Here is a 14,461-nt window from a genome sequence, read left to right as displayed (position 1 = left end):
CATGCCTGGCTGAGGAATTCTGGGAGTTGAAGTCCACAAGTCATAAAAGGGCCAAGTTTGAAGACCCCTTCAATAGTACTTGAAATTCCTTGTTATGTTTGAACTTAAAGAAAGAGGGATTAGATTAGAAATCGGATTCTTTTTTTAAAAAAAGATACGTTTGCCATATAATGAAGTACCATTGAGTTCAATAAAGAACTGGTTAGTTTAAAAGGTAAAATATTTCCATCTGATCTAGTATTATGTTGATTAACATTATATTCTTTCTTAGAATTAGAGCCTTTTGCATGAAACATTCTGACCCTTCCACCCTTTTTATAATGGCTATTCTATACATTGTTTGTTTATTTAACATATTTATATGTCTTATCATAAAGAATGCTTGGAATGCTCCCTACATAGAGATAAAACTTTTTTTCCTGTGTGCCTGAAATTGCTGTTTTCCTGGAAGGGATTAGTTTTATGTTCTAAGAATGTTGACCAAAGTTTCCAATCTGCAAAATCACACAGCCTGTAAACTAGAGTTCCCTAACTTTTCTGGCTTTGTGGCTTGGTTGTGGGGGGGGGGGAAGAGGGGAGGGTTCTGTGCAAAGGATGGGCACGTGCACATGCAACTCCATTTGCATAAGCAGTGGGCATACACACCTGCTCGTGCAAATGGAGCATGCACGCACACGCTCGCCCAATGCTTGCGCAGATGGGGATGTGTGAGCACATGCTTTCACGCGCCACTTCTGCAGCCCAATTCCAACTGGTTCAAGGCCCGGTAGTGGGCCGTGGCATAGGGATTGAAGACCCCTTCTGTAGAAGAAAACTTAAGGGGAGATGGAAACTGTTTGAACTTTAGCAGCTACTTGGAACCTTTTTTTCACAGCTGAACATTCTTATATAGGGCAACTAGTCTTAGGTACAGTTTTCTGTTCTAACATTCAGTTCAAAGAACAGCTTTGTGTCTCTCATCTTAGAGTTTGGCGCAGCTGTCCTATATATTAGTGTTCTATAAAAAGAAATAGTCAGTTTCTCTCTGAGATTTCAGTTATAGTTCCCAGTTGTTGTTGTTTTTTTGACAAAATGAGAATTAATTTCATTGACAAAATTAACAAATACTGAAGAAATAACTATCCATTTCATTCCTCCTGAATGCACAGTTTTACATTTACATTACATGGAAAGCAGAATATTCCAAGAAATAAGTACTTGGATCATGTGATCAAGAAGCTACTATGGTAACATAAAAATTAAAGAAGTCAAATATTTTAATGCTAAAGTTATAAACGGCGATGATTTGAGAACGTAAGTGTGAGCAAACTTAGGGTTAACCACTGAGCAGGCAGACAATACACCTAAGTCTCTGTTTCTATAAACATATCAGCAAACTGTCCAGTACTTTATTACTATATTTCAACACTCGTGATGAAGTCTGCAACAATTACTAATAATAATACTTACCCCTCCAACTCTTTCAAAGTGATCTCCATCATTTTCAAAGTCTATCAGACGCCCATTAAATGACCAAGTAAAAACAATGTCTAGTGGATGATCATGAGATACTTGGCAAGGCAGAAGAATACTTTCACCAGCAGTGACATCCATGCTGGTAGGTGCCACCACAAATCGCGTTGGATCTATAAATAATATCACAGAATAAATGATCAGATTTTTTAAAAGTATAGATTAAAAGCTCTTTAATCATACATTGTATGATATTTGGTCAGCATAATAATTCTTAAAGGCCAGTTTAATGCAGTTGTCTTACTAACATATAAAATTTTTGTCTACTTAAACTTTAATAATGTGGACAATCATAGTATTTCTAATAATTATAGCTGAGAGATGTAGGCATGTTTTCCATGGTAGACAATAGATACAGTTATCAAGTTGTTTCACTTCGCTGTAATGTATTTGCCTATTTGCATGTGAATATTTATACATGTAATATATGTAATAAAATTTAAAAAAAGCTTGAAGAGCTTCAGAAATATTTTCATTATTATATCTTCCATACAGATAACACAAATAAGAAATACCTAGGTTAGGAATCTGGAGGACAGAAGTAACATTTCATTATTTCTGGTATCCGAATCATAAAATATGTTAAAAAGCAAGGATGTAAAACTTCTGGTTCAATGAGGAAGAGGGAATGAAATCTAGAAATGAGGTACTTATGCCAGCTTTATTTGTAGCTGGATTTTGGATAGAATTCAAGAAGCTTAAAATGGTAATATGGAAAAGCTCTAAGACTTTCCCATTTATCATTAATTATTAATGAATTAAATGAAATATTGGGAGAAAGTGCTCATTGACTTGTTGTGCTACTAAATGACAGCCCTATGTTAAGTTGACTTCTCTTTAATTTTGGTTCAACTTACCTGATTTCATAAGTCTGCAAGTCTCTCCAACCCTGCCAGCAAGAGCTGGAAAGCATGGTGCACTTACAATGGAACATCTGGGTCCCCACCCACCTTTCTCAAATCACATTTATTTCGTAGCTGAATTTGTAGTGCTAATAGCCCTTTATAGGCTACATTTTGACCGGAAGTAAAAATCAATAGTAAACCAATTTGATTTGTTTTATAGTACTTATAAATGAGCAGTGCAAGTAAGAAAGATATTAGTAAGAATTCTTGATTATCAGCTCCTCATTCAAGTTTAGGAAAATGTAAGGACAAATGTACTGATGAATTCCAACTCTTTAAATATTTCACTATATAACTTGGAGGAAACATATTAAATGTAGAATTCTTCAGTTTCACATATACCACAAAAAAGCAACATTTAGCTATGTAACATGATTTAGTAATACACATTTAGTAAAATATGACAAGAGTAAGAAGCTTATTTAATGAATTGGAAAAACTTAAATGATTTAGTCTGAACACTCAAAAGAGAGGTAGCTGAGAATTCAATTCAGTTTAAGAGTTTTTCCACTACATCAGGGATGTTAAACTGCCAGACCACGGGCCAGATGCGTCACGCAGAAGTTGTGCCCACCCCAGCTCTGGCAATGGGAAAAAAGTCATGATACGTTGTGACATGTCACACGACACGGAGAGTTTGATACCCCTGCCCTACATGGATGAACCAGATGTTAGTTCATTATTGTTACAGAGCATATCTCAGTTCTTACCCTTTCAAACATTTCTAACCTTTTCCTAGTTAATATCAGCCACCCTTTCTTAATTAAGGGTATTATTCCATTTGGCACCCTTTTGCAACCCTAAGAATTCTGCCCCTTCTAGTGGTTAGAATGGATTATTGCAGGCTAACTTTGCCCAGAGCCTGGAGTTCAATCCTGACGGGGCTCCAGGTTGGTTCAGCCTTCCAGTCTTCCAAGGTTGATAAAACGATGACCAGATTGTTGAGGACAACTTGCTGACATTGTAAACCATCCAGAGAGTGCTGTAAAGTGGGGTCCCAATCCCCAGTGTGTGGACTGGCATGCTGTGGCATGCCAGCAACCAGTCTGCACAAACAAGCAAAGTCCCATTCGCAGCCACCACACAAAATCACACACTTGCATGTCTGCAGAAAAACCTCTCTCCACGGAACTGGTCCCTGGTGCCCAAAAGGTTGGGGATCTCTGCTGTAAAGCACTATGAAGTGGTATATAAGTCTAAGTGCCATTTGTTTCTCTTCCTCAGAATTAAAGAATTGTCCCAATGTTGTCATGAGAATTATGTGAACTGTTCTAAACATTTGCATTTCTAATATATTAAAAATTGAGAACTGTCCTTAGGCTGACTCAACCTACTTTTTAGAACACAATACTGCATGTTTTTATCTTTTCAGAGGAAGGAAATACAATTTCTGTTTTTACAGCTAATTCTGACATTCTTATATACATTTAAATTTTTAATTGTTTCTATATTGCAAGCCCTTTTCCTAATGCCTTTATTGAGTTACACTCACTCTCAGTCTGACATTCTTATATACATTTAAATTTTTAATTGTTTCTATATTGCAAGCCTTTTTCCTAATGCCTTTATTGAGTTACACTCACTCTCAGTCTTATTATTTAAGTTTCAAGAATGTTGTCTTAAGGCAACTTATTTGTTTCCGTTGCTGATTCCAATAATTCTAACTTTGGTGTTCAATCCATGTTTTTTTGACAGTACAAGTATGTTCTTCCCTTTTCATTATTTGTTACATGCAAAATATTTAAAACAATCCATCTTTGAAAAATTGGTGCTGCCTTGTTCTGATTGTATTTTTTGTTTTGATTTATTCCCTAGAGCTTGCCGCCTAGATGATATAATTTTTCTCCCAAACCCAGAAATCTGTCTCTGTTTCAATCATATTTTCTCTCACAAAGCCTACATCAGTAAATGGCTAATCTTGCCCAGCTATCACTTTGTCAAATTTTGACCTTTGCTAAAGCTTACATATTCATCTTCTCTCAACTTCAACACTATATATTTTCACACTGTATGTTTAAAAATATGGGTCTGAACAATGCCAATTTTTATGATAATAATTTCATTTTCCCCTCTTTTTGAATATACAAACACTTCAGATTTGATTAGAAAATGACCCTAATTCAAATGAATTCTAGTTATCCATAATTAAATGTTAGTCTTTAACATATGTCAGGTAGTATTGGTATGTCAGCAAGATATATTAAAAGTATATATTAAAGCTATCTACATTGTTCTGGTTACATATGAAAATAGACATCTAAAGGAGATGTCTATTACATGTTATGCTCCAGTGAGCAGTGTTAATTGAATAATCAGGAATGAGCTGTCCAATGTTCTGAATGAATGAAATCCAGAAGGAAAAAAAATAGATTACATGAATGGATGGGTGGGATTCAGCTTAGAAAATACAGGGCCATTTGGAGACGAAGGAATGAATGAGAATGGTGCTACTTTGGGGACTGTGCAATTAGAAGAAAAAAATCTGCTTGTTCTGAGTATGGAGTTTAAACGTAAGCCTACTAATGCACATATGATGAAATATTGAAAGATTAAGTACAAATGTAAGCAAAAGATATTATTATAGAAGTAGAATTAGTCCAGGAATCTTCTATAAAAATGTTAAAAAATAGATTTGATCGACCCAACTGAATGGATAGAAAGAGTGCATATAAAGAAGAAATGGAAGAAGCGTGAAATGGAGTGTAAATAATTATGCAAGACTGTGTCAGAAGCATGCGGAGTTATGCTAACACAAAATATAAAGCAGCTTGCTTGGTGGAGGGAAGAGGGTAAGAAGGTTGAATGAGAATGAAATGCAAAAACTGAAAATGAGAAAAAAATACTGTATAATGTGTGTGCAGAAGAAAAGATAGCTGGAAAAAAATAAGTGTGAAGATTAAAAAGGGGAGAGGAAATACAGAGCTATTTTGAGGGGAATAAAATATTGTTTGGGAAATGGATGAAAAGAGTTAAACAAGCCAGCTTCAACTGAGTGAATGGAATTAAAAATAAAAGTGATGAATGATTTGGAATGAAAGTGAAGTGAGGGCATGCTAGAAATAGTAATTTGATTTGAATGAGAATGATAGTGATATTTCAAGGAGTGGAATTGAAATGAATGCTATGAATGCAAGTATGTGAGAAGAACCTGGAAAAAGAAAGTAAAAATAATGTGCAAGTGTGGATTTACACTTTGAACAAATATGGAACTGAAAGTTGGTTGTGAATACAGTAATAATCAATATGAAAGCAAGGCATGCATGACAATAAAAATAAACATGATACTTAGCAAGTGGTTTAGCACTGAACTTTAAATAAAATAATGATGATATTTCCAAAATTGTTTAATGGCTTTCTGCTGGAATTTGCAAGGGACATTTGTAGTGAGTATTTTGTGATCCATTGTGAGAAATGAATGTTTATTGAAATAGGGGAATAGTACATGTGCTTCTGCCCAATTTGTTACATGGAAATAAGACATGGATATGTGAGGAGAAACATAACAAGAAGTGGAATGTAATGATCCCAGGGTATTTAAGTGTATGTTGTAGAAGAAAGAAAGAAAGCAAAGAACAAATGTGGAATACACAAAAGTGAATTAACAGTACAACAAAAATCTATCCAAAATATGCTGAGATGGCTTGATCATATGGGACAATGAATGAAGGTTAAATTAATAGAGGAGAACATTTGTAGGCCAGTCCTTGGGTCATCTGCCTGCCTGTTCTACATAGCAGCTGTTACAGTATGCTAGAAGAGTGCATCCATGAACACCTACTAGCAACTAGAAAACACAATGACAACTTCACAATTTCACAACACATAGACTGAACTGTAGTTTCAAATGGGAAATTGTGAACATTGTAGACCAAATTATAGGAAATTCCTGGAATTTGACACTTAGGCAAATCAGCCATCAACAGGCACATAGGGATAAACAACTTTTATATACCATTCAAAAGAGACAATTAAAAAAAGGAAACAAAAAGACCAGAAAGAATCAAACTGTAAATCACGGAACTACCAAAGAGAAAACAACACCCCTATCAATTCTGAGAAGGGAAGACAGTGTAGGATCCAATCTGAGTCAGTCACTGGGACCAGAAGGTTTTGGACTCGTGCTGGAGCCATCTTCGGGAAACTTCTTTGTGTGCTCTGGACTTTTTTGTATCTGATATTTATATGGTGGCTGCTATGTGTTGCTTTTTAGATGCAGATTGTGGTGTTGATAGCTGGTTGCATCTAAAAAGCTACACACTTTTTAGATGTAGCCAGCTATTAACACCCCAATCTACATCTAAATATGGCTGGCTACTTGTAAAAATCAACCTACATCTTAAAAGCTGCACACAACAGCCACCATATAAATACCACACACAGAACACCCCAGAGCACACAGAGAAATTCCCTGAGGATGGGCTCCAGTGTGAGTCCTGAAGCTCAGAAAACATTCTGGTCCTGGTAACCAACCCAGATCGGACCCTGCAACATTATCCTGGGACCCTATTTCCTTCTAGTACCAATGATGTTATGTAGTTGGGTAACGAAATGAACCAGGTTCAGAGAGCACCAAGGATTCCACGAAGGTGAAATTACAAAACAAAGTGTATGAAAGAGTGAATAGCTTGAGAGGAAGGGGAAGTGAGAAAATCATGGTTGAATGAAATTGCTGACATACTTTCAGAGAACGAATCAGATGTTGAAAACACAAAAGATCATTTTGAAGTATGAATTTGAACATATCCAACACACCTTCCTCCTCCTATTTTTTCCCCACAACCACAACACTGTGAGGTGGGTGGGTTGAGAGAAAGAGTAACTGGCTCAAGATCACCCAGCTGGTTTTCATGATTAAGGCAAGACTTGAACTCACAGTTTCCCACTTTCTAGTCTGATGCCTTCACTACTAGACTAAACTGGTCCTCTGAAGAATGGAATTGATTTAAATTAGATATTTCCTTCCCCCCACCCTTGCCATATATCTCTAATACTGTTTTTTAATCATTAAATTAAATTATTTTCAATAATTTAAATTATGTTATTGTTTTTAATTATTTTTCTACACTTGACATACTATTGCTTCCCCAAAAGGAAATAGAATGATGGATACGTCTGTGAGTGTGTGTTTGTGTGTATGTGTGCGTGCATGGATATGCTTGTTTGGTGTGTTTCTGTATATATGTAAATTTATTCATCAGGGAAATAAACATAATCTGTGCATCCCCTAAAGTTGTATCGACTGATAGAATTTGATCCTAAAGGAGAAAAAAATAATAATATTTGCAAATATTGCAACTCCTCCCTTTTTTAAAAAAAATGAATTGAGCCTTGAAACATCTTATCCAGTTGAAATCCATAAATGGCCATTATTTGGAAAAGCATCATTTTTAAAAAAACTAAAAATGTTCTGCAAAAAAATAAAGCAGGGATATACTTTGATATATTAGGTTCTCTGAGTGGTTGAAACAGATCTGATAAAAAATGACATCCAAATGCAACTCTGATGAAACTTTTTCTAGCTATATTCATCATGAGCTTAAGCCTTCTGCAAAGCAATTTACAAATCACCCCCAAGGAGAAAGCTTACCAATCTCCTTTCAAGGACTTCAAAAAGTGAAAAGTTCTATTTAAAGACATTATTGTAGCAGCAAGTGAATAGTGTAGTATAGAAGGGGAAAAGAAACTCTGGCAGGTAGGGATGTCTTCATATAATGAAGCAGATTACCAATCAAACATATCCAATCTGAATTGTCAAAATGTTCCTTTAGTTATAAAATCACCTTTTATTGGACTCAATATGTTGTTATTTTCTATTTTCTAAAGGTGGTTAGAAATAGAAACATTAGTCAAAAATTAAGCTACTTTATATTTACATTTTTGGCTTAAGAAGGCTTGATAATTTGTATAGACATTCTGCATGGCACTCAGCCTATTTCAAGACTTCAGAATCTACTTCTTAGTAGAATCTCATGATCTACCATCAAAAGCACACACACACACACAGAGAGAGAGAGAGAGAGACGGGCTTGCCACAGTTGTTAAGTGAATCGCTGTAGTTGTTAAATTAATAACACGGTTGTTAAGTGAATCTGACACAAAATGTGATCACTTGACTTCAGGACACTGCAAACCGTCATAAATATGAACCAGTTGCTGTGCACCTGAATTTTGATTATGTGACCAAGGGGATGCTGCAATAGTCGTTAAGTGTGAAAAACAGTCATAAGTTAATTTTTTCAGTGCCATTGTAACTTTGAACGGTCACTGAATGAACGGTTGTAAGTCAAGGACTACCAGTAACTCTGTGGGATAAATACAGAAGAAAGTGAATGGATAGCAGATGAGGAGACAGAAGGCCATTCAAATTTATTTTACCCAGAAGATGACTTCACCTCAGCTCTAAAAAACAGAACAGAGCATATCTTTGGACTTGGTACTGTATCTTATCATTGCATGTACCAATTTTCACCTTTTGGACACCACTGTGGTATTGTGATTATGTTACAGTACTCTCAGATATCCTGAACAAAAACAGATTCCTCTTATTTTTTATAAGAGGCCAATTTTCAAGTGATTTTATAAGGGGCTAGTTTCCTAGTGGTTTTCCTTTATACAAGAAATAAACTTAGCACAGCTAAGCAAGTTACACAACATTTTGCAATATATTTCTAGATTACCCAATTAGGTTTATTTAGTTTTTGTCAAATTTTTGTTTTCCAAAGTGCAAAGCGTTTGTTTTCAGCATTAACGTTGTGTCACAAGGCTGTAAGAAATGTTTTAGAATTTACAAGCCATTCAGCTGCGTGGGTCTTTGAGTGACAAATTATCCCATTTGAAAACAAAACCACCCTGATTTTTATTGATTGTGTGTCCATTAGGATCCATGTTTTCAACAAGCAGTTCAGCACTGTTTTATTTACTTGTAGATTAAGCAATGTCATGTTGTGTCATGTTAATCTAGAGTACATGATACAACGGGACACTATCTGCTGTAGCCTGAAATGAAGCAACATAAAATAAATTACAGCCTGACAGTCAAAAGGCAAATGGCATTTCTTCCCCAATCCAACTTTAAAAATGGAATTTTAAAAGTGAATGAATGAAAAGCACATGCTAAATATATCTAGGAGAAAAGAAGACATAAAAGATCTGTAAAAAAGTTGCTGTCAAATTTTAGAGCATGATAAACAGTGAATGAAAGTTTTTGTTAGTCAACATTCTTTCTGATTTATTGTCCAGTTAGTAAGATTCATGTAAATTGGGAACGCAGAATGAAGAGATTGGACAGCTATTTGTCTGAAATGGTATAGGGTGTCTTGCTTGAACTGGGGGTTGGACGAGAAGACCTTCAAGGTCCCTTCCGACTCTGTTATTCTATATTCTATAATGATGGGAAAACATCCTAAATATAATTTATTATTTATTTTATTGGTACTTTTGTTCTGTCTTAGTTTAAATAGCTGATCTTTTGACCTTGCTTTAATATTCCTCAGCTTCAAAGTCAAACCTCTCTTCTCTAAATCACATTTTTTTCCCCTGTCACAGTACAAATATTACCGGTGGGATGCAGAAGTAGTCTTGGCGAAATACAAGTTCATCACTGAAGAATGAGCACTCCCAGTCATTCAGGTCTGGGCAGGTTAATTAGGTTGATTTGACTTGAAGCGTTGGAATATTTCCATCTTTTGTGCCCACGTTTAAGCAACTCAAGTACTGTTTGTAAGCAGTTGGGAAAATCAGGAAAAGTTTTGCCTCCATAATTTTTCCTGTTGCTTTGCTTGCTTCTCACTACTTCTTCCATAACAGCAAAAAAGGAAAAGAAAAGCAACACTTTTCCTGCTTCACACTGTTGATTCAAGATTTCCCATCCTGAATCCTGAACTTTCGGGGAAGAAGCAGACTGAAGACAATGAAAAACCATGGTGGAATGAAGACTCGGCAAGTGGACCAGCTCTTTGGGATTCATTTTCAGACAAGAAGAGGACTTGGGATTGCTCACAGGTTGCTCCCAACAGTTGCTCCTCATGAAGAGACAGCAAGACAGCAGTCTCTGATAGGTTAGAATTCTAGGAGATGAGGGAATGCTATTTTTACCCAAACCATGTTTGGAGCCTGCAAAAGGACACTGGGTTTTCATTTTTCCTTTTCTAATCACTTTTGGAAATTGCTTGTTAATTGTTTTTAAGACATTAGGAATCTTCAGATACACAGGTTTTATAGCATGAAGTGAATTTCTTTCAGTCTTTAGCAAAGAACTTTTTAAACAAAAGTTTAAGTACTTTTAAAATTTATTTTTTTTAATAAACAGCAAAAGGATAATTAGAAAGTTGATTCTGAAAAGTTACAAATGGACTAATGATCAAAATGGATTTGAACTAAGATTTTGAAATTACTTATAAAAATCCCTCCCGCTGAAAATGCTGCTACTTTAAACTTTTTAAAAAAATGATAGGATGGGACTTTGAAAGTTGGACACTGGAGGGAACCAAAAGGAACTAAAGAATACAATTAAAGGAGAAGAGCATTTAAATTTGACTTACTAATACAGAATGGAGCAAAATGGGCACTGGATATATTGAAGGATATTTGTGAACACTGAACTCAGAAGTTAATTTTAAGTGTCTGCCATTATAAATAGACTGTGTTTAAAAGATATTATAGAAGAAGAATAGGCTTTACCAGACAAAACCAAGACTGATCAGAAAGTGAATTTAAAGATGACAGGTTATAAGAATGATATGGAAAAATACACTATACTGGTTATAAAAATGAAAACAGGAAATGTCTTAATAATTTAAAGAGATGTGGACATAACAAACCAAAAGCATAACCTAGATAACTTTCCTATATTGGATTGACAAAAGAGACTTGTTAAAGCAGGGGTCTTCAAACTTGGCTCTTTTATGACTTGTGAACTTCAACTCCCAGAATCCCTCAGCCAGTGTGGCTGCCTGAGGAATCCTGGGAGTTGAAGTCTACAAGTCATAAAAGGGCCAGGTTTGAAGACCCCTGTGTTAAAGTTTTGATGACATATTACTAGAATTGTTTATACTTGTTGTAATGAAGGAGAAACAAATGGAGCGAAATTAACATCAAATCCAAAGTTTGAATCCAGAAGAGACAGGGCAGTGTTTATGCAAAGACAGAAGTAACACATTCATGTAATGATATGTATAATAACTATTATTAAAATATCTAGGATAACAATTTGGATGAGAAATTGGACAAGCATTAGAAGGCTGAAGATTATGAGGATGCATTTCTGAGTCTAACAGAGAATACTTCACATTGAGAAAGAATTATTGTTTATTAAAGCTTTATGGTTTTGTTCAGTTATTTTGCTATACTTAACATTGACTTAAAACTGCTGGATAAAAATAGTTGATTTGGAAAAAGAAGACCAAAGATGGGAGTAACTCAAAAAATTAGGTGGTAATAATGTATTTAATTCTGTACAAAAGAAAACTAACAGTGCTTACCATAATAAGTAATTGGGTATAGGATGCCTTGGTAAATTAAATGGTTAAGAAAAGTGGAAAGAGAAATTAGAAGAATTTTCTTTAGCATACAATAACTAGTCAGATACTATATATATATATATATATATATATATATATATATATATATATATATATATATATATATATCTCACAGATGCCTTTAATTGTTTTATCTGCATATTTTTAAATTATGTGCTAGCTAGTATTAAACTATATGATGCAATGCAGTATTCCAAATATTGCAGTTTATAGAATTATCTGTGTATGTGTGGATATGTTAAACACCCCATCAGTTAAAGAATTATCCGATTGGTGAGGTGAGGGTAGACAGACTATTCTGCCATTATCCCCCATCCTCTGGAATATTCTTCCCCAAGAGGTGAGGCCTTTTGGAAGACTTGGCTCTGCCAACTTACGTGGAGCTCTGGGGATGATTAGGGCCTTCAAGGCATTTCCCCATGTCTGTTTAATGTTTAACTTAATTTATCTCTGTGTTTTTTTTACTGGCTCCCATATATATATTTCATGCTTTTAGTGGTAAACCACCCAGAGTCGCTCTGAGTAGGAGGTGGACAGTGCTTAATTTGATAAATATTTTTTTAAAAAATCTATACAATAGCAACAAGAACAATTTAAGACTATTTTGAAGATGTGCTATTTTTTTTTTTAAAAAAACCCTTTTTAAAACATTGCATGGTATACATTTTAGCCATACACACACGATTTAAATTATTTTTGGCACTTTTTCAAACTACCAAACTAAAAGTAAAGAAACTAGAAAAATATTTTAAATATAAGGATTTATTATCAGAATGGAGTAAGAAATTGCTTATCTTCATTTCCACTATATGAAAAGTTCTGTGGTTTAATGTGAAACAGTACTTAGAAATGCAGAATGGAAATGTGTGTGTCGGGGGGGGGGGAAATGCAGTGTGCTAATAGCATGTGATGATCGATCCTAACGCTATGTACTGTAATAGCATATGACGATTGAACCTAATTTATCAAAGGCCTGAGATGGTTTCTTCTGTATCTGTCATTGTAATGACAACAGATTTGTTCCATTTTTGAAGAGATGGATATTGGCTGGGTGTAATCAATAGCTTGCAAAGGATGATACTTTGAATCATCTGGCTATCCTTTTTATTTGAAACAGACACTTCTGCTTTTTTAAGCATGCCAGCTTGATTTAAAGTATCCTGAAATGATGTATGCTTTTTTTTGTTGCTAAATACATTGTGACAAAGAACAGTAAAACTGCATTTTTTGTAGAAAAATCAGACAGTACAGATGCTGTAAAAGACCAAATCAAAGATTTGTCAAATGATAGATTTTATTGTCACTTCCAGCGCATATTTGATATTAATCTTTTTGTCGCATTAGTGTGTGTGTGTGTGTGTGTGTGTGTGTGTGTGTGAAACCTTGATTTAATAAAACTTCAATCTATTCTATGAAGTGGTGATTAAAACAAGACGTTATGCTGCTGCTGTTTATGTGGAAAATCAAGCATCTTTCCTTCTCTGTAAAGCTGCTGAGATTTTATTTGTTTAGCCTTTATGGAACTTCCTCTGAGCCTCTTCCCCTGACAGTTTCTGATGCCATTTCATTTCCGAATGTCTTTTTCAGCTCAAATTAACCTTCATTTCATTATTCAGCTTGAGAAAGGACAGGTACTTTAGCTGGAAAGGATTGGTGTCAGCTGAGTGAAGCCTCTGTTCTTTTGTTGGTGCTGGTTTCTTGGTGGAAAACTTAACATCACTGACTATCTGTTTTAAAGACTCGCACTGCAACACACTTTTTAATAACTGAACTTCACTAAATGGAGAAATGGAAAGCCTTTTGATGTGTAATTTTTAGCAAGCTAGAACAAAAGGTTGCTTGGCATTGATTTATTTAATGGACGAAGATTCTACCACATCACATACTGAAGGCTTATGCATATATTTAGGTGAAGCAATTTTGTAGTAATACTGTAGGGAAAGCATGGGCAACCTGCGGCCTATGCACCACATGTAGCCCTGGACAGCTGGTGATGTGGTAAACTTTTAATATTAATATTTAATATTATGTATTTTTAGGAATATTTATATACATCAACTATTTATTTTATAAGCGTCCCAAGACAATTCCTTTTCATTCAGTGCAGCCCAGGCAAGCCAAAAGGTTGGACGTCCATGTTGTAGAGCAGAGGTCCCCAACCTTTTGGGCACCGGGGACCAGTGGAGAAAGATTTTCCATGGACCAGAGTGTGCATGATTTTGTGTGCTGCCTGCATCCCATGGATGGGGCTTTGCTTGTTTGTGCGGACAAGTTGCTGGCATGCTGCGGCCCAGTACCGGTCCATGGACCGAGGGATACGTAACCCTGTTGTAGAGGGTTCAGTTTATCAGGAATGTCTTATTTTTATGAAATTCCATGTCATATCCTTGTTTATTTATTTATTTTATTTATTTATTTTAATCCCATTTATATCCCGCCCTTCTCCAAAGACTCAGGGCGGCTTACAATTTAAGCACAAACCAATGTGCTTAGCAGTAGCCTTCA

At 35.3% G+C, this 14,461-nt stretch overlaps 1 protein-coding gene across 1 annotated transcript in view; it reads right to left on the bottom strand.

Annotated features, from left to right (window-relative positions):
- LOC310635394 (contactin-4-like) overlaps nucleotides 1–14,461 on the bottom strand; it is a 284,515-nt gene that overhangs the window by 27,640 nt on the left and 242,414 nt on the right. The window contains exon 12 of the mRNA XM_083354280.1: nucleotides 1,450–1,625. Coding sequence (XP_083210406.1) covers nucleotides 1,450–1,625 — 176 coding nt within the window. The remainder of the gene's footprint in view (nucleotides 1–1,449; nucleotides 1,626–14,461) is intronic.

This window comes from Vipera ursinii (assembly GCF_947247035.1).
Source record: "Vipera ursinii genome assembly, chromosome: 2".
NCBI lineage: Eukaryota > Metazoa > Chordata > Lepidosauria > Squamata > Viperidae > Vipera > Vipera ursinii.
The sequence above is the reverse complement of the archived record's forward strand: the minus strand, read 5'-3'. Positions and strand labels throughout refer to the sequence as shown.